This window comes from Gymnoscopelus microlampas (genome assembly GCF_963454915.1).
Source record: "Gymnoscopelus microlampas genome assembly, chromosome: 1".
Taxonomy (NCBI): Eukaryota; Metazoa; Chordata; class Actinopteri; order Myctophiformes; family Myctophidae; genus Gymnoscopelus; species Gymnoscopelus microlampas.
Window position 1 is genome coordinate 35,153,207 of NC_139962.1, and position 27,985 is coordinate 35,181,191.

General features: G+C 43.0%; 2 protein-coding genes across 3 annotated transcripts in view; both read left to right on the plus strand.

Moving 5' to 3' along the window:
- dok4 (docking protein 4) overlaps positions 1–27,985 on the plus strand; it is a 75,391-nt gene that overhangs the window by 41,050 nt on the left and 6,356 nt on the right. For both annotated transcript variants that reach the window (XM_084057050.1, XM_084057049.1), the window contains 4 exons: positions 23,371–23,478; positions 25,397–25,511; positions 26,104–26,223; positions 27,097–27,286. In XM_084057050.1, coding sequence (XP_083913176.1) covers positions 23,371–23,478; positions 25,397–25,511; positions 26,104–26,223; positions 27,097–27,286 — 533 coding nt within the window. The remainder of the gene's footprint in view (positions 1–23,370; positions 23,479–25,396; positions 25,512–26,103; positions 26,224–27,096; positions 27,287–27,985) is intronic.
- On the plus strand, positions 12,840–14,126 carry LOC311043600 (tRNA-uridine aminocarboxypropyltransferase 2-like; the record flags this gene model as incomplete). Its single annotated transcript, XM_084054902.1, has 1 exon — positions 12,840–14,126. One exon carries the CDS (start codon positions 12,840–12,842, stop codon positions 13,746–13,748), a length of 909 nt encoding a protein of 302 aa, XP_083911028.1. The 3' UTR covers positions 13,749–14,126.

The following is a 27,985-nucleotide window of genomic DNA, read 5'->3' on the forward strand; positions in this document are numbered from 1 at the left end:
AATGTTTATAATCAATTAAATCAATTAGTTTGATTAACTCTTGCACCCCTACGTGTGTTCGTTGTAGGTCCATTCTTGCTGTGTACGAAAGATCCCTTTGCTTGACCGATTGAAGTTTTCCCTAAATGTATCGCCATCAGTTGTACATTTCTCTGGCTTCAGCCGCAGTATGTAAATTATGAGGAGAAATGCTAATTTGAGTTAGTGTGACTCAGAATCATGTGACGCTGGCATGGGAATTCAACTGTTCTGGCATGAGTCATGCTATGGAAATGAACACAAATCAATCTGAGTCAGCCTCAGTTTGCCAGCTCGCTTCAAATAACTGTCACCTCTGCAACCATCATTCCACCAAACATAATTATGGGACGTATTTTATAAAAGGACTGATAAAATTCTCATTTCATTATGAACACGCCCCATATTCCAATGGCACTTGGCAAAAAAAATTGAATTCTCTTGCTAACTCCACTTTCTGGTCAGTTACAAGGCTATAGAAGGTGCAGAAATGTCATTCAAAGAAATAATGTAGATCAATCATATTGATTTTCTTAGGTCTTTTCTTTGTGGCCTTTCACTTCCATTGAGGGGGTTCATTTCATTGTGTGTGTGTGTGTGTGTGTGTGTGTGTGTGTGTGTGTGTGTGTGTGTGTGTGTGTGTGTGTGTGTGTGTGTGTGTGTGTGTGTGTGTGTGTGTGTGTGTGTGTGTGTGCGTGCGTGCGTGCGTGCGTGCGTGCGTGCGTGCGTGCGTGCGTGCGTGCAGACAGAAGGTGTCCTTACTGTGAGGTCAAACCTTATCACTGAGACAGACACAGCTCAGACAGAATGTGAGATGCAGTTTGCCTCCATGAGGGTGTATGTGCACATGCTTGTAGGTACTTTCATGTCTGCCTTTGCCCACAGACACTAGGGTTTTTTATCACCCCCACTTTCAGGTATTATGGAGAACATCTAAGCCAGTTATTACGCATTGGCAGTAATGCCTCAAGCCTATCGCTATTATTCACGCATAACATGTTCAATCTTTTGATCCATTCATAAACAACCATTATCATAATAGTTAAATGCCTCACCCACATGCTTTTCCTGCCCATCCACACACTGAAGTGTAGTTGGACCTGAATGAGGTGTTGAAAAGCTTTTGCTTTGTGAGTGACAGGGGAACCATCTACTTTGGAAAATAGAGGAATAACTATGGCTTGATCGATGGTTATTTTTTATTAAATCTTTCATTGCTAGATTTATCTATTAGGCTAATAGATGAGAATAGATTTAACAACACTGTTGTTAAGTATTACATTGTTATCCAGGCTGTAGCCTATTAGTTCACTAGGCTTTTATGTATTCTATTTGCGCCTGGCTATAATGTCACAATTTTGCTAGCTCTGCTTGTCTGAAGCACTTACAGCTAGACGAGAGCATCAATGTCACAACATTGCAGTACAAATATAAATATATATATATATATATATATATATATATATATATATATATATATATATATATATGTATATATATATATATATATATATATATGCAATGTTGCATGGAATTCTTTAGACTAAACTTGATGTTCCCTTCATTCCCACAATACATGGTACAATCTGGTGCTTGTCTGCATAATATTTGTATTAGTTCATTTTTGGGGGGCTTTTCTGAGCCATTATTTGATACAGTTACACAGGTGGAGAGAGACAGGAAACACGGAGAGAGAGAGTAGGTGTGACATGCAGCAAAATGGTCCGGCCGGCCGGGTATTGCACCAGGGACTCGCTGTCAGACATTAGAGCCCATGTAGTATGTGCCCTAACCACTCAGCTAACGGGTCGCCCCTGCCGGCACTCTTTTGTGTGTACATTTACAGTACAATCTTTATTTTTATGTGCTGTACATTAGGCTTGGTCGATAATTTCAATCGTGATTCTTGGCCACTCAAAATTGCTGATATACTATCTGATCGCCAGGGTGTGGCAGGTGTAGGAAGGGGTTGGTGGTGTCATATACAGTAAAGATTTACCATGCATGTGATTTACCATGCATGTGGAATTATGGTAATGGTAAGTGTGGAAGGATTGCCTGCATTTTAAGATGCAGTTGGACTTGTGGCTTGCAGAGATTTATTTGAGGCTTGGAGTCTACCTGTTATTGAGAGAGTTTAATAAAAGACCATTATTGGAGTAAAGAAACCTTCGTTGTCTTTTACAGGTTGAGTTACGTCATCACCAAGCTTGTTACTGAAATCAGTGCCAGCATGGACGATGGTGTGGTGTCAAAGAAAATGTAACCTCTTGTATTTGAGAATATTATGCCAAAGGTGAAACATTAATGATTGATTTAATAACAATATCTCTATTCAACCAACAGCTCGACACAGAGACACAGACTTTAAAAGTCTTGTGTCAGTGCTTGGTGCGACAATGCCACAGCATCATGCTCTATTTAACATTATTATGTTATCTTTAATATCAGAAAATTCCAAATCATATCCAGAAGGTGAACTAGTCATACAGAGTACAGAGCAACGTTTTGGTGAGCAGGCATATGGAGAACAGAGATACGAGCAAACTGGTTCGTAAATCCCTGATAAACGGGGCACTATGGGTGGACACGCTGCTTAACCAGAAACATCTCTAAATGCACAGTAGGGTGCAGATTCTAGATATTTTTAATAACATCTTAGTTCTGATAGTAAGTTAGTTAAAATCGCCTTAATATCAGAGTAGGAAAAAAACTGTCAGTGATATTATGATCCGATCTCCACATATTTCCTCAGCGAAGTCCCATGTTTAAACATCAAAGGAGAGAACAGGGAAAGTAATTTCCTTCATTTGAAGTCTTTCTCCAAACTATCGCTGGGATCCACCCTAGTTCCTCCATAAGCCTTGGGGGAGTGCTGCTTATCTAACAGTGCTATGGAAAGCTGTGCTGGAGCCCCACTCTATGCTATGGGAGCAGGCCTTTGATGTAAAAGGGTGGGACGTCGAAGTTGGTGCCGATTATTTCCACTGAGGTCTTCTGAGGGCAGAGTTTCTCAGCCTGTCGCTCTCCTTACATGTCCTCTCCAAGCGCAGCCTTTGGTTGCAGCAGCAGCGAAAGATGTCTGTCTGGGACGTCTGGGCTGATTCTGTTGAGGGTTGTCTCAAAAAAACATGTCTCAGAGAGTGGCAGCCTGGCCCAGGATGCTTTTTAGCTCCAATCAATCAATCTCTGTCTCTGTCTTTCCCAGTTTCTCTCTCTGACTCTGTCTTTCTTACCCACCCTTCTACCTCTCTCTATTGATTCCCGTCACTTATCTTTCTGTGTTTTTGTGGTCTACGGGAACTCGCTTTTCTCTTTGGCTCCTGTTTTATTTCTCACTAATTTGCTGCCTCCCGTAGCTCTCTCCCCCTTGAGTATTTTACTGTGTGTATCACGGCACCACATCGCCTTCATTTCTGCCTCATTATCCCTTCATTCCTCCTTTCTCATCTGTGTCTGACTTTGTCTTTATAGTATAGTTTATAGTAAAACACTGAATGGATAATCCTAAAAAAGACGACAGATTTGAGAGGTTAAGTCATGATTAAGATTTCGCCATTCAAGTTAATGTTTTAAGAAACCCCAAAATGAGAGATGGGGGGGAAAGAGGAGATCAAAGTGTGTATGCTATAGTATCGTAGTACTAGTACTAAGTAAAGAAAACTGTCAATTTTCTCCTCAGAGGGTTGGCCAATCGATCTGCATTGACCATTGCGGGACTGATGAAGATGATTAGCTGTTTACTGTTACCATTTTTTGCCACAGGGTATGGGATCTGTAGTCACGGTCATGGTCCCAAGTCTGCACATAGCTGGGACGCATGCATCCCCGGGTATGGATTAGTAGAGGGTAACTTGTAACCTTGTACAGTATGTCCAAAACGGTTACTATTCAGGAAATGGAAAAATTGAAAATGGTTTCAATGGATCCAATGTAGTTATTATTACTTGTTAATACTTGTCAATGGTTAAATATTAAAACAACATTTCACTTTAAAACATTTCTAAAGTAGCTAAAATAGCCGATCTAATAGCTTGGCTCGTTGGGATACGAGAGAGAGAGAGGCAGAGAGAGGAGGAGGTAGAGGAATGAGACGGGGAGATTGGATAAAAGGAGAGGGAAAGGGAAACCATCGGAAGTCTAGTCTCTCTGTATCTTCGTGGGAGACAGAACTCGCACAGCTGAGGTCCTCCTGAAGACCGGGTAAATAAGACTACCAAAGACATGCTTGATTTATCTTAGCCGTTTCACAATAGAGCCAATAGTCAGAACACAGCTAGACATACTCGCTCCCAGACAGTGCATACTGGATTGAATCATCATCCTGATGCGTTACCGTTAGAAAAAACATGCGGCCAGTTCTAACTTCCTGGTTCATTGGTATACCCTTTCATTGGTGGTTAGTGAGCCCGCCTAGGGAGCCAGAGGCCCTGGTTGCCCCAGGTTCGATTCCAGGCCAGGCCAGCATATGTGTCGATGAAATTAAATTTGTCCCTGAGCAAGACTCTTAACCCCTAATTGCTCACAGGTTCTCATTGGAAACAAGACCGCAAGGACTTTCATGAACGACCTGTTAAAAGGAATTATCCTTATCCTTACCCCTCTGGGTAATGAAGTATTGTATTGATGAGATGTATATTGATCATGTTCTGGAGGCTGAAAAAGAGTTGTAGCCCACTCCCAACCCCCAGCACCCTGTCTGCAACAACAGACGTGAGCGGACATAGTAAAGGGTGTATCATTGAAATCTTTTGAATTTCGTTTTTTTCATTTCATATGAAAGCAGATGATCAGAGCTACAAAGCTATAGAGCTGGCCCAATATACATACACTATATATATATATATATATATATATATATATATATAGCTAATAATAATTAATAATTAATGCAGTAGTAAGTTGTCCATCTCTGTTCCCTGGAGTTGGTGGTCCATCTCTTTTTTATAGTTTATATATATGTATATATATAACATTCATTCATAAATTCATTGCCGATACTGTAGAGTGTAGATATATTCATTAATTTCTCACCCCCTAGTGGACCGGAGATCCGGGGGGAGACAAACCCCTACAAATTCTGTCTGTGGCAACAGCCAATCAGGTTATAGTTTTTTTTTAACAATAACGTCGGTTATACAGGGTCATGTGAGGGGGTTGGCCAGGGGCGTGGCTATCTCTCACTCCTACCATCTACCACTCCGCCCATAGCGATCGCGATCGGATGCTTCCCTTCATAGGATAATCATAGTATTTTATTCATCTTTGCTTTGGTTCTTGACCTTCTCCCTCCCCTGTATTTCATTTTCACTGCTGTTATGACAACTGAATGTCCCTCCGGGGATTAATAAAGGTTTATCTTATCTAGCTTATCCCAAAATTAAGTGGATTTGAATACCTGGAGCTCAAGGTGAGAAGATGTTCCCCTTTGTGTGTGCAAGAGAGGCTTTGGAGTTCCAAAATATGCCCAAATATGGAGTGTGTTGTCTAACCGCAATGTGTCGTCATGGCATCAGGCGCAAACACATCAGCTCCATATATGGGCACAAAAGGGGCATGGTCAATCCAACTGATGATAACAGTGATCTCCATACATGGGCATTAAAGGTACACAGACAGACAGACAGGTACAACGTGTACTCTGACAAAGCCCCCGGCGCTATGACTCAGACACATTGGTCGGATCGGTGGTGCTACATACAGTGTAGGTGTGAGGGCCGTATAGCAGCCAGAACCTCTAGTATGAATAAAGGGGAAGATGAAGATATTGTTGAAGCTCCATCATTTTTTTTTATATTTGCAAGCCAATTTCAGTTTTGACCTTTAGGTAAAGAATAGATAAGCACTTCTAGATCCACATTGAACACATTAGACCTGTTCTTGCGCTGGATCTCAAATGGCAACGGCCTAATATTGTTTGTTCATACAGTACATGCTATATATTAAAAATCACACCTGTGTGAAAGTAGCGGCGCCTTTGATATATTTTGTCATAGATACAATGACAAATATATAGACATCTAATTCTATATTCATGACATCATAGTGATGTCATGAATAGTAACATAGTGATGTCATGAATAGTGACCAATCAGAACGTTGACGGACCTGACCAATCAGAACGTTGACGGACCTGACCAATCAGAACCTTGGCGAGCCTGACCAATCAGAACGTTGACGGACCTGACCAATCAGAACCTTGGCGAGCCTGACCAATCAGAACGTTGACGCAAAAGCCAGGTATAGAGGGCTAATATCCGCTCTATACCTAAAGGTATAGAGCGGCTAGCGCCGCTAAAAAAATATAAAAAATAGTGGCAGTTATGCATGCAAGACTATAATGGAATAATATGTGTCAGTTGAATCTTTCGTCTTTGTGGCATAGAGTTAAAACACCACCGCAGAGGTCTGGGTAGGATTCCTGGCAGCAGTGCCTCCATCTTGACTGGATGCACCATGGAATACAATTGGCAATGTTCCCAGGTGGGAAGCCAACCAGGGATTATGTCCTGGTTGCTGCACTAGCAACCCCTGCTGGTTGGTCGAGGCGCCTGTTCAGTGGGGAGGGGCTCTGGGGCAGATCGTGTGAACTTCCACATGTATTACGATATCCTGGTGCAACTCCTCGCTGGCAGGTGAAAGGAAGCGGCTGGTGACTCCATGTGTATCGGAGGAGGCATGCGGTTGTCTACTCTACACCCTCCCCAGGCGAACAGTTGGGGTTGGCAGTAACAGGGACCGCAGTACATACAGGGAATTGGCAACTACTAAATTGGGAAGAAAATGGGACAATTCTAAACACTGAACGTTTAAAAAGCTGCTAAAAAGAAAATCTGAAACCTCTCCGTAACACCTGCAGAGAGATTGGGATTATAGATGATAAAGTAAAAACAGCAACATGTGAAACTAGAAACAGTGCTCCTCGGAGCACAGGTCTCCGCCAGGTCAGGTACGTTATTGTGGCCTCCTGGTGGCGCTATAATAGTCCAATGTGAAAAGGGTGTCATTTCTTCTTAGGCCTTTCACGGCAATTGGACACTGCATTCATGATTTGTGGCATTTTGTTCCAAAAATGTGTTTTGCTAAATTAGACCTGCTGGTGGCGCTATAACAGGCCAATGTGAAATGGGTGGCATTTCTTCCTCGGCCTAGTGGGAATGTGCATGTGAAATTTCACGGAAATTGCAAGCTGCGTTCATGATTCGAGGCATTTTGTTCAAAACAGACCAATCCTGCAAACTTTGGAAGCCAACCTTAGCCAATCAGGATGGAAAATGGGAAATCGGACAGATCCGGGTTGATCACATGACTATAGAGATACTGTGTACCGATTTGCATGACGTTTGGATAAAATCTGTAGGAGTAATGTAAAGGGGACACACACACGGACGGACTGACGGACGGACAGGGGGTAAACATACTCTCTCGCCATGCCTTTCGGCCTGGCGGAGACAAGGAGGGTTAACTGTAAAAAGTTCTCCTCGGAGCACTGGTCTCCGCCCGGTAAGGTAGCTTATTGTGGGCCAGCAATGTTCGGAATTCAGTCATTATGGAGGTGAGTGGAATCTGTAGAAGTTGAGGGATTCATGTTGATGAAGTCATTGCACAGATACAATATTATGTTGATTTGAGGGAGTAGCCAATCAGTATGGACAATAAATAATCAGACAGATCCGTCTCGATCACATGGCTAAAGAGATAATGTGTACCGATTTGCATGATGTTAGCACACAATCTGTAGGAGTAATATAAAAAATGTGTAGGAGTACTGTCAAAACATTTTTGTTTTGCAAAAATTGGCCTTCTTGTGGCCCTATAACAGGCCCATGTGAAAAATCTGGGCCAGAGGTTTTGTGCACAGTTTCGCTGCAATCAAGCCAAAGGTGCCAGAGAGTAGCTGACCACATAGCATGACAGACAGATGGACATGGTGCAAAACATCGGCTTGGCGGAGACGAAAATGCTAATATCACACAGAGGCATAGTGCCTCAGGGTGAAATCTGTAGAGCTAAGAAAAAGCTTAGTTTTAAAAGCATTGATAGCCTGTGGTGCTGTTAGGTGGTCAGGCAGAGTGTCACCCAGACGAGGAGAGGCCCGGTCACCCAAGGTGCGGAACTTATCCCTGCGAGGACGGAGAATGGTTGGCGTTTCCAGAGCAAAGGTTTCGAGTTGCAGTTGTTTGTGTGTGTGTGTGTGTGTGTGTGTGTGTGTGTGTGTGTGTGTGTGTGTGTGTGTGTGTGTGTGTGTGTGTGTGTGTGCGTGTGTGTGTGTGACATGACTTCTGATTGCCATCCCGGCAGTTTTAAGACCATTAGCTGCATCACATACAGACAGTAAACAAAGTGATTGGATTCAAAGTATGCCTGTGGTCACAGCTTTGGACAGGCACAGCAGACACACAGACAGACAGACAGACAGACAGAGATGGACAATGCATCCTGTGTCTATAGTGTTAACATCACCACACCATTCAGCCCGACGGTGCTCGTAATGAATTCAAAATGCTGATGAGGCCTTGAGGGCATCATTTGGTACAAGGCCTCTGAGACCTGCAGGTCGCCTGGCTCTGTGCTCCCTGATCCCCTGATCCGCCCCCTAGCATCATCTCCCCGCCCACACAGGTCTCTAACCCTGCCTAGTCTGCCTGCAGGCAGGTTGCCCCCACTGTTCCTCCACCTACGCTATAACTCCCAACCTACGTCACCAGCAGCCCCCTCCTCCTAGCGGGCTCTGACCTTTTTTCTCTTCGGTGCTGTAGAGTTCCATGATGCGGTCTCACTGTGTGACGCATGCAAACACGCATGCACACACGCACACACGCACGCACGCACGCACGCACGCACGCACGCACGCACGCACGCACGCACACACACACACACACACACACACACACACACACACACACATGCACGGGCGCGCGTGCGCACACACACGTTGGTATTACTATACTTGTGAGGACATAAACATTTTAGGACAGCAATATTATTATGCAATTTTTGACATTTGGTTTTTCTATTTTTAACTGTTACACTAAAGCTTGGGTAATGGATTGTTCACACCAAGCACTGTAATTATAACTAATCTCAGAAAATGTAAAAAATCGTTCTAGCTCAAGTGGTACAAGTACTATAAACACTTGTGGGGCCCTCACAAGTATAGTAACACAATCACTCACACACACGCACGCACGCACGCACGCACGCACGCACGCACGCACGCACGCACGCACGCACGCACGCACGCACGCACGCACGCACGCACGCACGCACGCACGCACGCACGCACACACACACACACACACACACACACACACACACACACACACACACACACACACACACACGCATGTACACACACACACACACACACACACACACACACACACACACACACACACACACACACACACACACACACACACACACACACACACACACACACACACACACATAGTACACAACCGTCCTCTCCCCTGTACATTGCCCTGGGTGTCTTACTGGCCTGACCATTTCCACTGCTTTCTGCACCTAAGCTGTGCAGCAGAGTCTCCACCTCCATACTCTCCACACGATGCAGTAAAATGCTTTAGGTTCTTCTTTATGGGCCAGATAATAGTCATTCCTCCTTCTCTGCCAGGATCTGGCTTCTGTCTTTACAACCTTTAACCCAGCCAGGCCAGCCCATGTATCTCAAGATATGCACTGTGTGTGTGTGTATTGGAAATCAATACATCACCTGTTTACTTGCCAAGGGTGCTGTCACACCGAAGTTTAATTCTACCTATGAGGGCGGATTCTGCCAATGCTTTTCAATGGAACAGAGTGTTTTTTTCCCCGAAATCCGCAAATGGCAACAAACCGCTCCGTTCCCATTGAAAAGAATTGGCAGAATCCGCCCGCATAGGTACAATTCCAGTTTGGTGTGACCGCATCCTAACACGACATGCTGGAGACATGCTCTGCACTCTGTTATTCTAACCACTCAAATGTTAAAAACCCCACATAGAATTCCCACATTTCTTCTTTCGAACGTTTCATATGAAAATAAAGCAATTTCTGTTGTTTTCAAATTAAATTGAAGACCAAACTGGCAAATCATTCTCTACAAGTGACAGGATTTCATAGGTCTAATAGGCTCTATGCACAGCATCCATATTGGAAAGAAATTGGCCTCTTCCTTACTTCCTTCACAGGTCTTACCACTTATACTAATTAAGGCTCTGTTCCATTTAGTGTGTAGCACAGTGGTTCTCAAACTTTTTTTAATTTCAAGTACCCTCATAACTCTGAGAGTGTACTAATGGAACCAAATGGACCCTCACAGGTCCATTTGGTTCCATTTGAACACTCAGAGTTACACACCCTTAAGGGGCCATGGGGGTACCTGGACCACACTTTGAGACCCACTGGTGTAGCACAGAGGGAGTGACAACAACGATCTGGTACCAACCACCTATAGAATAAACATGGGTAAATTATGTTTCTACTGCACTGCCACCAAAGTGTGGAATGCCCTGACACCATCCCTTAAAAAATGTGGATCACTGGCATCCTTCAAAACAGGCCTGAAAAAACATCTTTCAGGAGGCCAAAAGGGGAGGTAAACTCACTTTTCGCATAGAAAGGTAATGGCAATCACTGCCTACAGTTTATTTTTTTATCTTTTTCCTTTCTATTTTGTACATATAGTGTTTTATAGTTGTTGATATTTATTTATTTAGGTGTTATTTTGTTGATGAATTGAATTCATAGGGCCACAATGGAAACAAGTACCCAGGACTTTTTTGTGTTATCCGTTTATCTCTAATGTCTGACTGTACCTTGTGCTGTTTACATTTCTGTCCAATAAATTATTCAATCAATCAATCAAACCAGTGACATGCACTGTATCAGCACCCTGACGCTGTTTATCCAAAATCTAACTGAGCCTTAATTAGCATAATTGGTAACACCTGTGAAGAAAGTAAAGGTGACCCTCCACCAAACAGACTACTTCAGACTGCAACAGACTGGTAGTCCGTTGGCACAATTTGGCATTTAGTTCAGCACAAGCAGTCGGCTGATGCGCACAGTGCTGTGCTAATACCTTCACTGGCCTGCAAGATCTTGCCAGTGTTGCCAGGTCTGCTTATTCTAAGCGACTTTGGGCTTGTTTTCCTGCAAAGTCGCTTGTAAATATTCATTCAGTAGTTGGAGGTTAATTGCTTTTGTTTGGGCTTGTTTCTGAAGTGTAGTTGCTTATTTGGGCTTGCTTTCAAGATTCCTTTTGAAAATAGCTGATTTAATAGGGCTCAAGTGGTGAAACTGGTCGCTTCTTTTGGCCTTGTTTCCATAGACCTGGTCGCTTGTTTCACTCATGGAATCTGTCGACACCGGAGCCTTTTCACTCGCACACAGCCTTTTCAGCACTAGTCTAGTCGGGACCGACCGAGCAAGTTCGGGATCTCATCGACGGGTCGATAGAGGTCCCGAACCGACGGAACGAAGCTATCCGACAACAATTTGTCTGTAGCAGACACTTTCCAACGCCTCTCAACGCTGAATCGGCCCGAAATCGGTGCGGTGGAGAGCTGCCTTAAGGAAGAGACCCAATTTCTTTCCGATATGGCTGCTGTGCATAGAGCCTATTATGCTCTTAGGAGTTCTACTTATTGAAAAACTTTCTGAGGACACCTTGGTGTTAGTATGCATTTTCCAACCCAGGTCCAGGTCCAGGCTATCCCCCATTCTAAAGGTCCGTAAACACCGGTCCGTACACATCGGACGGACCTTCGCATTAATTTGAACTGCTGTTTGTGTAATGATTTACATGTACACATGCAGAGCACGATTATTATGAGGTCATTAAGCGAAACAAGGTTGATGTTTCAGCACAAATAAAATCATCAATATGTACGAATGAGGCATCACAAAAATAAGAGTTTGATGTGAAATAAGAGTTTGATCTGAAATAATAATTGGGACACATTGCGACACATTTTCCTAAACTTATACTGTCTATTGTAGCTAACATTAAAGATTATTAATTACCTATCTGTAAGCAAAAGTTTGTTCCCCTAGTCTGAATCAAACCAAGAAACCTTTGAATACAAACCATTGCCGCTACCACTACAGCATGAGGCCCAAAATCGTCAGGCATCTAAACTGAAGCAGTCCAACCAAATCCAAGGCACATCAGAATTTTCCCCCCTTTATTTAACGAGGTGAATCCTATTGAGATCGTTATCTCTTTTTACAAGGGATACAAAACAAAACAAAAGCAAACAAACAAAGAAACTCATTACACAAAGTACACAACACAAGCAAAACAGCTGCAGAAGTAAACTTTTAAAATCACCCAAAGAGAGGAAGTGCTCCCATAAAAGCATAAAAACCACGCTCGTACGTTCTGGTAGCGGATCTTGATTTCCAATTAGCTAGATGGGATCTAAAACCAGCGTGGCTCACATGTGGATCTTGGACTTCAGGTGGCCAGTCTATGATGTCAGTCATCTATGACCTATCTATGACATATGACATATATGACATATATGACATATATGACATATATGACATATGACATATAAAGTATTCACATTATAACATTTAAAATGATAGCTTTATAAAGGAAGATGTGCCAATGAAGCCATCTACGATGGGATTAATGAAGTCAGACCTGCCCTGTCATACGGAATTAAACAGCCTTGTGTAACAGATTTGACATTTGAAATATAATTAAGGCTCCTTGGTAGACTGTGGCTATAGCCCGAAGACAGGTAACAGAGTCATACATATAAAGTACACCACCATAATTAATCACTGGAAGAAAACCGTTTTTTATGATGGAACAGGGGTATTCTGACGTCAATAATGTTATTAATACAAACAATAAGACATTATCGGTTTCTCTGGGTGAACGTAAAGATCTAAATGGTAGACATTCGTCCTCGGAAGACGCAGAAACGGAAACAGACGCGTTTGGAGATCTGGCCGAGCTGCCGGTGGAAGTTTGTGAAAGGCGCCCGACGTGTTTACAATGCCGACGTCCTCAGAAGGTGTGTCTGTGTCCCTTCCTGCCTGTGCATCCATTGGAGGTTTCCACATGTCTGTACATAGTGCAGCATCCAGCAGAGGAGAGCAGAGTTCTTCGCACAGTTCCTCTGCTCGCTGCCTGTCTGCCACCAGGGAAATGCAACGTCTTGGTGGGAAGAAGATTCAGTGAAGAAAGACATCCAGATCTGGCTGCAGTCTGTCAGGACAGCAGAACGTTGATCCTGTACCCAGGCCCCAGCGCCCAGAACCTGGAGGAGCTGGTCCACGACCACAGCGGACCAGAAGAGCCAGAACCCAGCAAGACACATTATAACGTCATCATCATAGATGGCACCTGGAGCCAGGCTAAAGCCATGTTCCTGAGGAACACCCTCCTACACCTACCTAAACAGGTGCAGCTCAGCAAGGCGGTGTGCAGTCAGTACGTGATCAGAACTCAACCCACTAACATGTGTCTGTCCACACTGGAGTGTGCTGCCGTCTGTCTGTCCATCTTAGAACACAACCAGTACATCCAAGAGGTTCTGTTGAAGCCGTTGCGAGCTCTGTGCTCCTTTCAGCTCCAGCACGGAGCTCAGGTTCATCACAGCAAGGAGCATCTGCTGAGGAATGGTCTGTACGACAAGCCCATGCCCAAAAACAAAGGCAAGATCAAGAGAATGGAGAAACTGGTGACAGAAAACGTTTGTCCCAGATGAATGCAAATGATCGACTGCTCCTGGAAAAAAACAAAGGCTTTATTAGCCCTCCCGGCGGGCTCGCCGAAAATAGCCCTATACAGTATATGGTCGTAAGATGAAGCGAGGGAAACCGGTAGCCATAGAAAACTGCTCGGGGGCCTGCCTTCCAGTGACATAATCGGTAGACAGGTTTGGTAATTTTAGACAATATATATATATCGTTTTTATCAATGAAAGAACTATGGCTTCTATTTCAGATTGTTAATTTTCGAGGAAGAGAAAGGCTGTAGTTTCTATTAGCTCATCGGTGATGTCACTGGTTGGCAGGTTTCTTAACTGTCCAAACCCACCAATGAGAGACAGAGCGAGTAGACCGAAATAGTGGCATCTTATATTAGTGAGGACCAGTTACTGTGTACAAAGTGGGTGAAGTGCTCCTTTAATTTAAATTACCGTTTGTGTCATGAGAACCTCCACAGTACACTGAACGCAAATGCAACAAGGCAATGAAGCGACGCGATTATTTTTCAAAACAAAAGTTGAGTGTTCACATACTCTGTACAAAAGAATTATTCTTTTGTACTGAGTATGTATTATTCACACTGAGTTTGTTTAGAATGACAGGGACACTCTTGAACTTAAAACTGATGATTTATTGATTCATCTTTGACATCAGAGCGAGTTGACAGGAGGGCCTGTGTCTTCATCTATGTAAGCCTGTCTTACCGTGAATAAAAGTATGAATGAGGCTGAATGAATAGTTTGTTGTAAACTATTTGTGATGCATTGTTTATTATTCGTCACAGTGTCTAAGGGACCTTTAACCACTTAAACCCCAGCATCCGTATTCTGGAGAAGATGTTCGCTGGGGGTGGCCGATCGCGTTGCTGGCTTTTCGATCGGCTATTTTCAGTGAAGGTATTATTTATTGTAGAAAAACGAAAACAGAAAATACACTAGTATAGAGCCCTAAGGCACTCCTCTCAACAATGTATGGAGTTTAAGTGGTTAAACTTTGAACTTCAGAGGAAGGTGCTGGATTGTAGGGAAACTGTCAGGTGGGAACCTTAGATGTCCAAAAGCGTCCAATTAATTTACAAAAAACAAAAAAGTATGGTGATACAAGGTTTCTGCTGAACAGAAATATGTTTTTCTTTAAACATTTTAATTTTCTGCTGTTTTGTTTTGTGCTTTAACTTGTACAGCAAGTAAAGTGGTTGTTTTAATTGTGCTCTGTAAATACATTTACATTTGTACAAATACATTTGATTGGATTCACACACACACAAAAAAAGAATCTGAATCTTGCCAAGCTTTGGTAGAGCCAGCCAGGCTCCTAGGTATTCATAAAACAACTGTTCAAAACACTTCACATCAGAGGTGTAGAAAAGCATGGCTTTGGTTTTGTACGAGTTTAAAGCCAGCTTAAGATAATAAAAAGCAACCTGCAGAGAGTTAAAAGATTGTGCAGGGTAATTATACAAGGCATGGGTGCTCAAGCAACAGTATTGATCATAAGCCAGCTTCCTTCTCAATAAACAGATAATGTTATGGTCTCAATTTGCATCTATTGCAGATAAAATGACATCTGAGATTGCGTTTTACATCATCATAGATGATAGATGATACACAAATGATCACTTGAAGTCATTATATCAGTGGCTCTTACCATTGACCTTGCCTCCTAGAAGATGAGGGATCCAAAGTCAATGCCCAGAAAAGTACCCTACATCATTACAGAGAGGCGGCATCTCTAAGGAGCGTCAGCAGTTACTCTGGAGGCTTTGATAATGCAAGCCTATCCTAAGTGCTGCCTGGGAAGCAAGCAGCAGTAAGCCAGAGGCAATAGAAGTGGGTAATGCTCATCTATTGATGTGCCCTCGAACAAGACACTTACTTACAGTACTTTCCAAGCCGTGGAGCTGTTTAGTGCCAAACGGTAGACTGTGAGCCGGTGTGCTTATCAGATCTTTCCTGAATAAATAAGTGCATGAGAAATGCAACATACTGTAGCAATTTTTGTTATGCCACATGTCTTTGGCTATTTTTTTGAAAAAAATCTTTGAATATACAGTACATATGTATATATATTTTAAAGCGGACATTTGTAAATCCTACAGTTTTTTGAAAAACATATGTTTCTATATCAGTGGTTCTCAAGGACCGCCAAAAGTATATGTATTTGGCCACGGACCCCCATCTCGAAGTGTTTTTTTTTATTCCAGGGACCCCCAGAAGCAAAGATTTGAGTTAAAAATGTTCGCTTAAAAAAATATATATATTCAAAGATTTGCACACATTTTCTTTGGCTATTCAAAATTTTTGAATAGCCAAAGAAATCAAAAAATGACACGGATGCGTTCCAGGTCTGAATGGTTTAGCTATAAGAGTGTACAAATCTAACGTCTACGTCTACATCTACCCATGTGGTTACATGTGTGCGCTCTTGGAGTTACTAACACTTAGGATTCAGTAGGATTTTACTGTGTACAACATTGCTCCAATTTGTTTAGTTGATGACCTTCAAACAGTGCATTTCCTGACTACATTGGCTTTTGGCAAGATGTTCATGCTTTTAAAATGTAGAATACGGCAGGGAACCAAACATGCCCTACAGTTAAGGCATCAGATTGTTGTATTGCTGCCTTATTGTCAGAGGTTATTTGTTACATTACAAAATAAAACATACTGTAGGAACAACAAATATATTGACACAAAGGTGCAAAACTTAATTCACAGAGGAGCCTATTACTGCACACTATCCCCTGTACAAATCAATAAGAGCACAACATGTGATATTGGAAACTATAATGGCTGGTTGCCGAAGATTGCTAGAACCTTTTAATCTGTCATAATAATATGTAATGCAATTTAACTTCATCTAACCAAAACCTAAACTAACATGTATACTGGCCACTTCCCTCGCTGTAATTCCTAATAATATATTATTGCTTAACCGAGTGCCGCGCTATGAGCTTGTAGATTTTTTTTTAAATCTTGAACATTTGTGCAAATCTTTAAATATATATGTTTTAAAAGCGAACAGTTGTAAAATATTTTGTTCCAGGGACCCCCAGAAGCAAAGATTTGAGTTACAAATGTTTGCTTTAAAGAATATATATTCAAACATTTGCACACATTTTCACGATTTTTCTGAAATAGCCAATGACATCTAAAATGACACAGATGCGTCCCCGGACTGAATGGGTTAAAACCTAATATAAGGGAGAAAAATATTTAAAAGGCAAGACAATTGTCACACGCAAGATTTGGCTCTGGGGGAGCTTGCTTGTACATACTGTATACCATCTGTGTACGCACACGCACACATGCACACACACATGCACGCACACGCACACACACACACACACACACACACACACACACACACACACACACACACACACACACACACACACACACACACACACACACACACACACACACACACACACACACACACACACACACACACACACACACACACACACACATACACACACCGTAGCATCTTCCGTGCCCCGGCTCTCCTCTGTCCATGTCAGATGGGTGAAAAACTGTGCACTCAGCAGGATTGTGTTGCCGTGGCAGCAGGATGGTGTGGTTACCGTGGCAGCGAGGGGGTGGTGACATACTGCTCCCCTGGGGAACAACAGTCAGCCAGGAGTGAATTACCTGACCTGTGGTTTTCTACACACACTCTCTCTCTCTCTCTCTCTCTCTCTCTCTCTCTCTCTCTCTCTCTCTCTCTCTCTCTCTCTCTCTCTCTCTCTCTCTCTCTCTCTCTCTCTCTCTTTGTCTCTCACCCCTTGCCTTTCAGATAAACTTACACACTTAATTATCCCCTCTTTTTGTTAGTCTCACCTTTTCTAAACCACCTCACACACAGTTTTTCACGTGCTTCTCTCTTCTCCTCCTCCTTTCTACCATTCTCTTTTCTACCTTTTCTGCTGCTCTCTCATCCATCCAGGCTCTACTGACAATCCAGCCACGTCTTTCTCATTTTCATTCCTTTTTCCACACTAACCCTTCTCTTTTAGGCTCCTGGGTTTTTCTTCTTGTTCTCCTGTTCTCCTCCCTCCATTCCCCCTCCTGTTTCTCTCTCCTTCTATTCTCTTATGTCCATGGCTCATCCTGCATTTCTGCCTCGTTATCACTCCCTGTTGCCATTTCTTTCAATCACCCATCTCTATATTTCTCTTATTTATTTCCTCCCTTTACTTCTTTCTATCTACATGCACAGCGTGCAAATGAACAGGAGACACACCCCCCTCTCTCTCTCTCTCTCTCTCTCTCTCTCTCTCTCTCTCTCTCTCTCTCTCTCTCTCTCTCTCTCTCTCTCTCTCTCTCAACATTTGACAAAGTTAATGGGCTTTCTAATTGTAAGTCAATATTCTCCACCTGCTAAGCATAATGCTTGCGTTTGTGTGTGTGAATTATGTGCATGTTTTGTGTGTGTCCAGGTGTGGTATTTGTTTGTGCTTATGCATGTGTGTGTATGCAGTATATGCAAACAGAACATGCGTGTGTGTGTGTGTGTGTGTGTGTGTGTGTGTGTGTGTGTGTGTGTGTGTGTGTGTGTGTGTGTGTGTGTGTGTGTGTGTGTGTGTGTGTGTGTGTGTGTGTGTGTGTGTGTGTGTGTGTGCGTGTGTGTGTGTGTGCGTGCGTGCGTGCGTGCGTGCGTGCGTGCGTGCGTGCGTGCGTGCGTGCGTGCGTGTGTGTGCATGCTGCATACAAACAGCAGAGCCATACTTGCTACAGTGCATACAGCAGAGCCATGGGAGAGGAAAGTATTATACCGTAAATTGTGTGTGCGTGCGTGCGTGCACGCGTGCTTGCGATACTAAGACAATTTCTTGGTAATACATCCAGTTCCTTCAACCTGTAATTCAATTTACGGTACAATATTTTCCTCTCCGATGGCTCTGCTGTAAGTACTGTAGGTAAGTAAGCAAGTGTTGGAGGACTTTACAGAGAATGCCATTGCTTTCTTGTCTGTGTTTGCTTTATATGATAGTCAGGACTTGTGTTGATGGGTGTGATGGGTGTGAGGTCAAGAGGCCATTCCAAAGTGTAATCTGGAAAAAAAAGCAAATTAAACATAGTTTCTGATGCTGCAGTTCAAAGACAAATTGTGGAAATCAATGGCGTGAAACAATAATGTGATATTGTCAACGGGCGGGTACTGTATGTTGGATCAAAAAGTAGGATATATTAAAACTATGTAAAATATACAGTACTTTTCATGATAATCATAAGTGAGCATGTCAAGCTTGCTGATTTACAGCCTTCCCAAAACGACGAGTCAAAACTGAACCTCTGTTGTCATAGCTATGTTTTCTGTCACTGTACCAGTACAGTATATGGCTGGATTCAGGGTACTGACACATGTACGTGAGGTTGTTTTTCTTCAAGGTTTTTCTTACATTTACGCTACATGTCAATACAGGGTGATACCGGTGACGTTTCTGAACAATGTGCAGGTAAAATTCAACACAGAACTAACTTGAGAGTGAAAGTGGATACAGCTGAATTCATAGAAAGAGAGAAATGTAATCTCTCTCTGTGTCTTCCTCTATGGGAAATGCCTCTGAAAACACTGATGTGATGGCTGCCGTGACAGAACACTTCTTTGTTCTTCCTCTCTTTCTTCCCATCTCGCTGCCATTTTCACCTTCCTCCGCCCTTCTCCCCATCTCTCTCTTTCTGTCTCCCTTTCTCTCTGTACAACCATCGCCTGACCATGGTTAACATCTGCATCGCAACAGGCTCTGACAGATCCCCGTGCTGAAAATGTGACGTTAAGCTTTTACAGCATGCTTCCTTTTGCTGGAGCTTTCAGGAATTGTGGGTGGAGGCAAAAGATACAAAGTGTGAATATGAATCTCTCAGACATGGGTGGGAAATTGGCAGTGGTGGAAAAAGTACTCAAATTCTTTAAGTAAAAGTACAAATACTGCAATATAGAAATACTCTGTTACAAATAAAAGTTCAGAATTAAAAATTATGTACTTGAGTAAAAGTACAAAAGTATTGGCATCAAAATGTACTTAAAGTACCAAAAGTAAAAGTACTAAAATATTAGAAAATAGCCGATCTATAATCTCACAATGCGTCCCCGGGTTGTCTACCCAGAGCCCTCACGCTTTGGAAGGCAGAGGCTATGAGCAACATACATATACGGTATACTACTGTATACTGTATACATACATTGGAGGTAGCAGTGAGTTTCGCATACTTAGAGAAAATACAAACAAAGTACAAAAGATTCAACATGATCACAATAGCCATTAAACATTTATTCTATTTTAATTGTTTTCCTATGAATGTATTCTCTCTACTCTTAACCCATTTAGACCCGAGGCCGATTCTAAAAACGGCTTCTAAATCCAGACCTAAGTTTTCTGAAAAAAATCAAAAGTTATAAAACAATGTATGTTGCTATATACTGTACATAGCAACAGGAACCCCAAAAGGAAGGTATCTTGGAAGGTATAGTTACAAATAGGGGTTCCCGCCCAAAATGGGTTAAGATACAGCAAAGGATAGAGGAAATACACATAAATCCGTTTCTGGCATGGATTTTGGAATGTTTTGTCATTTGAGTCTCTATCAGGTCTCTCTGATAGAACCTGACACGTTTAATCCTATGCAGAATATAGGATGCGTGCCTGAATTTTCACACGTTACCCTCACACTCCTTTCTCTCCCGTTCCTCTCGCCTCTTCTTCCGTTGTTTACAAGAGCTTAGTTCAGTCTCAAGGGAGAGTGGAAGAATAAGGCTAACAGACCCAAGCTCCATCGAACATGTCTAGAATATCAATACTTCTTCGCCTCTACATCCTTTTAAACAGGAAATCTAAACGCATAAGTGCTGGATTCAACCTTCTCTAAAGCTTTATTGATGCAGGTTTGGCTCGCACAGTGTACTTGCTTCCAGCAACACTTTGCTACCCACATGCACTCATACGTGGCGTGCCACCTAATCTGGACAAACTCCAAGCAGCTTCACTGTAGTTGGAAATGATGCATCCTGCTCAAGGGTACATTTTAGGGTCGTGCCGATACACTAATTTCACGAAACGATGCGATACGATATTGGGCTCACAACTTCGATACGATTTCGATACGATACGCACTTTTTTATTATGAAAATATATGGGGGAGGAAAAAAAGCAAATGTGCAAACAAATAAATTCTGTTTTTTGCATTATTCAGACATGCAAACTTGTAGCTTTTCAGCTACAATAGCCGTTTTGAATCCAAATAGGGCAATAGTGTGACACCTGACCCGAAGCAAACAACATGTTGTCACCCTTTTCCACCTCGGGCTGTTTGCATGCCTGATTATTATTATTGTAAAATAAACTATATATTCTTTTCCAAAACGATACATATCGTCACGAAAACGTATCGCGATATATCGGCACACCCCTAGTACATTTACAACTTTATTTATAAAGGACATTTACAACAATCGAAATTGACCAAAGTGCTGTACAGGTGAGACAAAAAACATCAACAGGAAAGTATGCAAGTGCAACAACAACAAAGTCACACGTCACATACAACAAGCAGATCAAGACATGAACTTAAGTGTAAAAGCTAGAATAAAAGCTAGAATAAAAGTGTGTTTTAAGAAGGGAAGCCTAGCAAAGCAAAGGCACGGTCACCCCTCCTCCTTAGCCCGGTTTGGGGAACCTCTAAGAGCAACTGGTTGGCTGATCTCAGTGCTCTGTGTGGAGTGTAGGGCTCCAAAAGTTCAGAGAAGTATAAAGCGGCCAGGCGTGCAAAGATTATCTAAGTAAATAAAAGAAGCTTAAAATCTATTCTAAAATTGACAGGGAGCCAGTGCAGAGCAGCTAAAACTGGGGTTATGTGCTCTCGCTTTTTTGTGCCAGTGAGGAGGCGAGCAGCCCGCGTTTTGCACCGGCTGCAGGCGCCTGAGTGAAGAGTGCTCAATACCGGAGAATAGGGAGTTGCAATAATCCAGTCTGGAAGATATAAAAACATGGAGCAGCCATCTCCAGCTATTTAGGTTGGAGATAGGGTTTATTTAAAGGTGACTAGACCTTTACTTTTTGTTTTTGCTGTAACTTTTGATGAAGCTGCTGTGCTCAAGTCATTGGTCACCACAAAACATCAGCGTATCAGCATATCAGCCAGCCAATACAGGAGCGAAGTGTTTCAGCATTACAATTCACTGTTAGCACCATATTGTTTCATATCAGCATGAGTTTTAAACTTAGTCCCCATGGAGGACAGTTCCAAGGAAAAAAGGGACCAATTAGCGCCTCCTGTCTGCCCTCCTGCACCTCTTCTCTCTTTAACTTCATTTAGCGTGTCTCACAGCTAGTTTGTCTGCTGAGACCTGATTACTTTCATTTGCCAGAGCTTTGCGAGCAGTGGGGGGAGAGAGAGAGAGAGAGAGAGAGAGAGAGAGAGAGAGAGAGAGAGGAGAGAGAGAGAGAGAGAGAGAGAGAGAGAGAGAGAGAGAGAGAGAGAGAGAGAGAGAGAGAGAGAGAGAGAGAGAGAGAGAGAGAGAGAGAGAGAGAGAGAGAGAGAGAGAGAGAGAGAGAGAGAGAGAGAGAGAGAGAGAGAGAGAGAGAGAGGGGGGGGGGGGGGGAGAAGGCGGGAGGAGGAGGAAAATGAGCCCGACAGATGGACAGGAGAACAAGGTGGGAGGAAACTTCGGGTATGGGGGAGAATGCCTTGGTTAAACGGGCTACTATAACTGTGGTAATGGGGAGGCAATCCTTGCTTTTTTGTGTGTGTGTGGCAATTTCTGTGTGTGATAAAGTCTAGGTAATTATTTTATTAATAGTTTCTTGTTTCACATTTATGCTTTATTAACATCACAAAGCCCATCCAATCATAATACGGATGTCTAAACTGGTTGGACTAATGTACTACCAAAGTGAGGAATATGTTTTCTGTCTTTTTTTGGCTCAGTGAAGACCCGTAAAGTGTGTGTGTGTGTGTGTGTGTGTGTGTGTGTGTGTGTGTGTGTGTGTGTGTGTGTGTGTGTGTGTGTGTGTGTGTGTGTGTGTGTGTGTGTGTGTGTGTGTGTGTGTGTGTGGATAGGTAAAGTGATTAGGGGACATTGTCCTTCAGTATCACATTACACTTGCATGTACGTACGCACACGTGTGTACACCTGTGACTGCCAACAATGTGATCCAGGTGCTGTCTAAGGTCTGTAGTTGCCAGGGCAACAGCAGGTTTAATTCTGATACACAACTGAAGCTGTGATACTGACAACAAGCCGAGAGACTATCCATCATCTGTCTGTGTGTGTGTGTGTGTGTGTGTGTGTGTTTGTGTGTGTGTGTGTGTGTGTGTGTGTGTGTGTGTGTGTGTGTGTGTGTGTGTGTGTGTGTGTGTGTGTGTGTGTGTGTGTGTGTGTGTGTGTGTGTGTGTGTGTGTGTTTGTGTGTGTTTGTGTGCGCGCGCGTGTGTATGAAACTCTATTTCCATCTGCTGTATCTCTATCCATCCATCCCGTGCTGTATCTATATTCTATTGTCGCATTTGTTGGGTTTTGCGAGTTTGTTTTTTGGTCAATAGGGGGATTACATTTCTGTGTGTGTGTGTGTGTGTGTGTGTTTGTGTGTGTGTGGGTGGGTGTGTGGGTATCACAGATCTATCGGCGCTGCTGGCTGGTGTTTAAGAAGTCATCCAGTAAAGGACCTCGTCGGCTGGAGAAATACCCTGATGAGAAATCAGCCTACATCAGAGCCTGTCCCAAGGTGTGTGTGTGTGTGTGTGTGTGTGTGTGTGTGTGTGTGTGTGTGTGTGTGTGTGTGTGTGTGTGTGTGTGTGTGTGTGTGTGTGTGTGTGTGTGTGTGTGACAAACGCACACACACACACACACACACACACATATGAAGGTGGGACAAGTCCCATCCACTTTCTATGAAGAGTTTAGACCCATCATGTTTTTAATCATGTCGAAATTCAGTGCATTTGTCGATCCATTCTGCGCTTCTTTCAGAGCACCGTCAGTGCTTTATTTTCAGATCCATTCTGCTTGTTTATTGAGAGAAAGCCCAAATCAATGAAATTCCATTCCACCCTTTCACTGCTGCACCTAAGCAGGATTCTCACAGTACGCACACACATTTGCACACAAACGTCCCGCTAACGTTGATGCTCGGTTACAGCAGGCTGAGTTAAGGTGTTCTAGCAGCCAGCGATTTTAGCTCATAAAAATCACCCAGTGGCCTTTCCTGCTGCCATTTAAGTGTCAGCACAAAATGTTAAGTTAGCAGCATTGTTCAGACCCAGGTTCAAAACTGCGTTAATATAACTCTGTAAAAAAATGAATTAAGTTATCAATGAAGTATGTGTAAACTTTTTAAGCGGTACAAGTCGCATCTACATCTGACTTTGTGTGTTGTTATGTATGCATGTATGTCTGAATGCATAAGTACGGCATAAACAGCTGCAACTGTTTGCAATACAAAGCTGCAACTAATTACACTAATTTTAGAGAGGGGGCGAGACAGCAGCCTGTGTGATATTTAATCAGCAGTATTTGCAACACCTGGGCGTGAGGCACCATTTACTTCACACTGGGTCTGACATTGTCTATTTCTAAACTAACACACGTTTACCATGACTTTAGCACTCTCTATATTCCACACAGGTTACATTTATCTCTTTCTCACTCACTGTGTCAGACACCCACATACTCATACGCGTACACACATACACGTACTAGTCATACCCTCTTTCATCTGTGATGATCACCTCTCCTTAACCTCACCTTTTTTCTCTCTGTTCAAATTCTGTCCTCCTTCATCCAGTAATCCTTTGTGACTTTGTTCAATATTAACCTACACTGTTGTGGGCCTTGTTCTCTGCTCACCAGAAGAGCACATACTGTATAGTATGAGTTTCACCCAGGGTCTATCACCTACAGTACTACTGGCCCACACATATCGTACAACCCAACAAACAAATGACCCTTTGCAGCTATGTTGAACAGTACACGTCTCTGTCACCACATGAACCCTAACGCCCCTATTCTGGGGTGAACATTTAGCAAAAATAGCTTATCTACAAGCTTACAGCATGTCGCATAGCAACACATTTTGAGCTTGTAGATCGGCATTTTTTCAATGAGACTTGGTGTCTGTCGAGGGAAAAAAGGAGGGGGCCTAGTATAGACCCCTGGGGGACACCGGTCAACACGCAGTGTACTAACTATTGAAGCGTCTAGTGGGCACACTCAATTTTAACCTGATATTGCTACAGTACATGAAATCATAGAAGAAGAAAAAAAGCATCCACTGGAGATCGATTATCTATCTTGCCCAAAGAAGCTTATGGTTTCACAAAAAAAAGCATATAACTCCAGATTCATGTATGAAACTGTGTGTGCCCCTCGACAGATACAATACAAGGCAAACACCACATCATTAGCCCATGCAAACTAAATGATAGACCAAAGATCATTGAAACAAAATTATCATAGCGTACATCCTGTTTCTGGGAACAAAACAAAACAACTGTAAGGTCACTTCATTTCATTTCTGTGTGGGCAGTCTAGCGAGCTGATAAGAAAATGATGAATTTACTAACATTAAAAAGTCAAATGCCAGACAAATTGTATTATGTACAGTATGTCATAATTGTTTTGTTTTTACTTCTATTTCTGGCTAGGTGACAGAGATAAGCAATGTGAAAAATATCACTCGGTTGCCACGGGATACCAAAAGACAAGCGGTGGCCATTGTGCTTACAGACGACACATCACGCACTTTTACCTGTGAATCAGGTAGGGTCTGGACACATGTGCACGCACATGCATGCATGCACACACGCACACGCACACAAATGAGATGTTGACTATGTCAAAGTGTGTGACGCTAGTAATGTAGATTCAGTTTTCATTCATTTTCAGATTTAAAAATGTGTCTCAGTGCCCAAAAGGGAACTTTTATTTATTAATGATTAATAATGAATTATGATGAGTTCTATTTTGTGTCTACACTCAAGCTTTGACGCTAGGTGTCATTTAGAACAGTGCTTCAAATCTTTTTCATATCAAGGACCCACAAATGAATGTGAATTTTGTGCCAGGGACCCCCATACAAGTTTTGTGTTGTTAAAATAGAAGAATAGAAGAAGAATTTTCGAAATGGTTCAAGATTTTTTGAAAATAGTTGCGATGCGACACATTGTGAGCTTGTAGATCTGCTAGTTTCAAATAGCCGATGTATATACTGTAGTTTTAAAGTGGTTAAACAGATGTATTAACACATTTTGCTGGGGACCCCCTGGAACCCCCTCAGGGACCCCTGGGGGTCCACAGACCCCACTTTGAACTACTGATTTAGAAAACTCTCTGTGATTCCCTCCCACCTCAGAGCTGGAAGCAGAGGAATGGTTCAAGACACTGTCAATCGAGTGCCTGGGGACCCGCCTCAATGACATCAGCATGGGAGAGCCTGACCTCCTGGCTGCTGGGGTGCAGTGTGAACACACAGGTATTGCTCACGCACACACACACACACACACACACACACACACACACACACACACACACACACACACACACACACACACACACACACACACACGCACACACACACACGCACGCAACATTTAATACATAATTATGTATACATTAGCTGAGGTAAAGGAAAGTATAGTATAGTATACAGTATACTAGACAGGTGCCAATTTAAAGGGAAAACCTGAATACATTTGTGGAGAAATAAAACAAATGCAGATGCCTCCATACAGGTGTACGGCATGATACAATTAAGCAATTAACATTCTATCATGCGTGTGGCATTAATGAAAATGCTGAGCAGGCCCAGTTGACCTTGATTTTGGATCAAGGTGGCTAGAGAAAGAGATCTTAATTGGCTATGAAAGAGGGTTCATTTGTGGGGCACGGATGGCAGGAGTATCAGTCACAGACTGCTCAACTAGCTAATGTTTAAAGTGACTAAAGTGACATTGATCTATTGGAAATCTCTTGGTATAGCCAGTGCTCTCCACCACCATAATCAAAACAGCAAATGAGGGAATATCTCTCATTAGAAAGGTGTGACATCCCTCCAGTACAGTTCCAGAGACTTGTACAATCTGTGCCAAGTTGTGTTGAAAATGTTCTGGTTGCTTATGGTGGTCCAACACCTTACAAAGACACTTTATGTTGGTCTTTCCTTTAATTTGTCATCCACCCCTTCTTTCTCTCTCTCTCTCTCTCTCTCTCTCTGTGTCATTAGTGCACATAATTGCATACGTGCACACACTTGATGTAACGTCCTCGTGACCCCAAAACACTTCACACGAGTGATCCTCTGAATGCAGACACACAAACTGTTTTGTTGACGTCTCCTTCACCTCAGAGCGCTTTAACGTGTTCCTGCTGCCTTGCCCCTGCCTGGACATCTATGGGGAGTGCATGATGCAGATCACCCATGAGAACATCTACCTGTGGGACATCCACAACCCCCGGACCAAGCTGGTCACCTGGCCACTCTGCTCCCTGCGCCGATACGGACGTGACGCCACCCGCTTCACCTTCGAGGCTGGACGGTGAGAGGAGAGGGTGGGGTTGGGGGGTAAAGACGGAGGGAGGGAGGGTGGACAGAAGCGCGAGGCGGAGGATTACAAGCAGACACTAAATCGATACAAGCTTTAGTGTACACAGTCTAAAGCACGTACGCAAGCGCGCGCACACACACACACACACACACACACACACACACACACGCACGCACGCACGCACGCACACGCACACATACACATACACGTGGCGTGTATGCCAGCACAAAGATAACATTTGTTTCAATAACACAATGTCTGGTTCCTAAACAAACCGATATCTAACACTATTTCAATACTTCATGCAAGGCTGCACTCAAATACACACATGCAACACATGCGGACAGTCTCATGCACGCTCATGCTCGTGCACTCACGGAGGGACATATCTGCTGTTGGGCCTAGCTCCACTGAGATTGATTGAATAGATTAGAAGGTGAATCAATGCTAAGGCCAGGCCTCTCTTATCTGCCTCTCTTTGATAAAACCTGAGGATGTATGATTGGGTCAGCACGCAGATAATGGTTTGTGTGTGTAAGTGTGTGTATGTGTTTGAGAGAGAGAGAGAGAGAGAGAGAGAGAGAGAGAGAGAGAGAGAGAGAGAGAGAGAGAGAGAGAGAGAGAGAGAGAGAGAGAGAGAGAGAGAGAGAGAGAGACAGAAAGAAAGAAAGAAAGAAAGAGTGGCTGGCA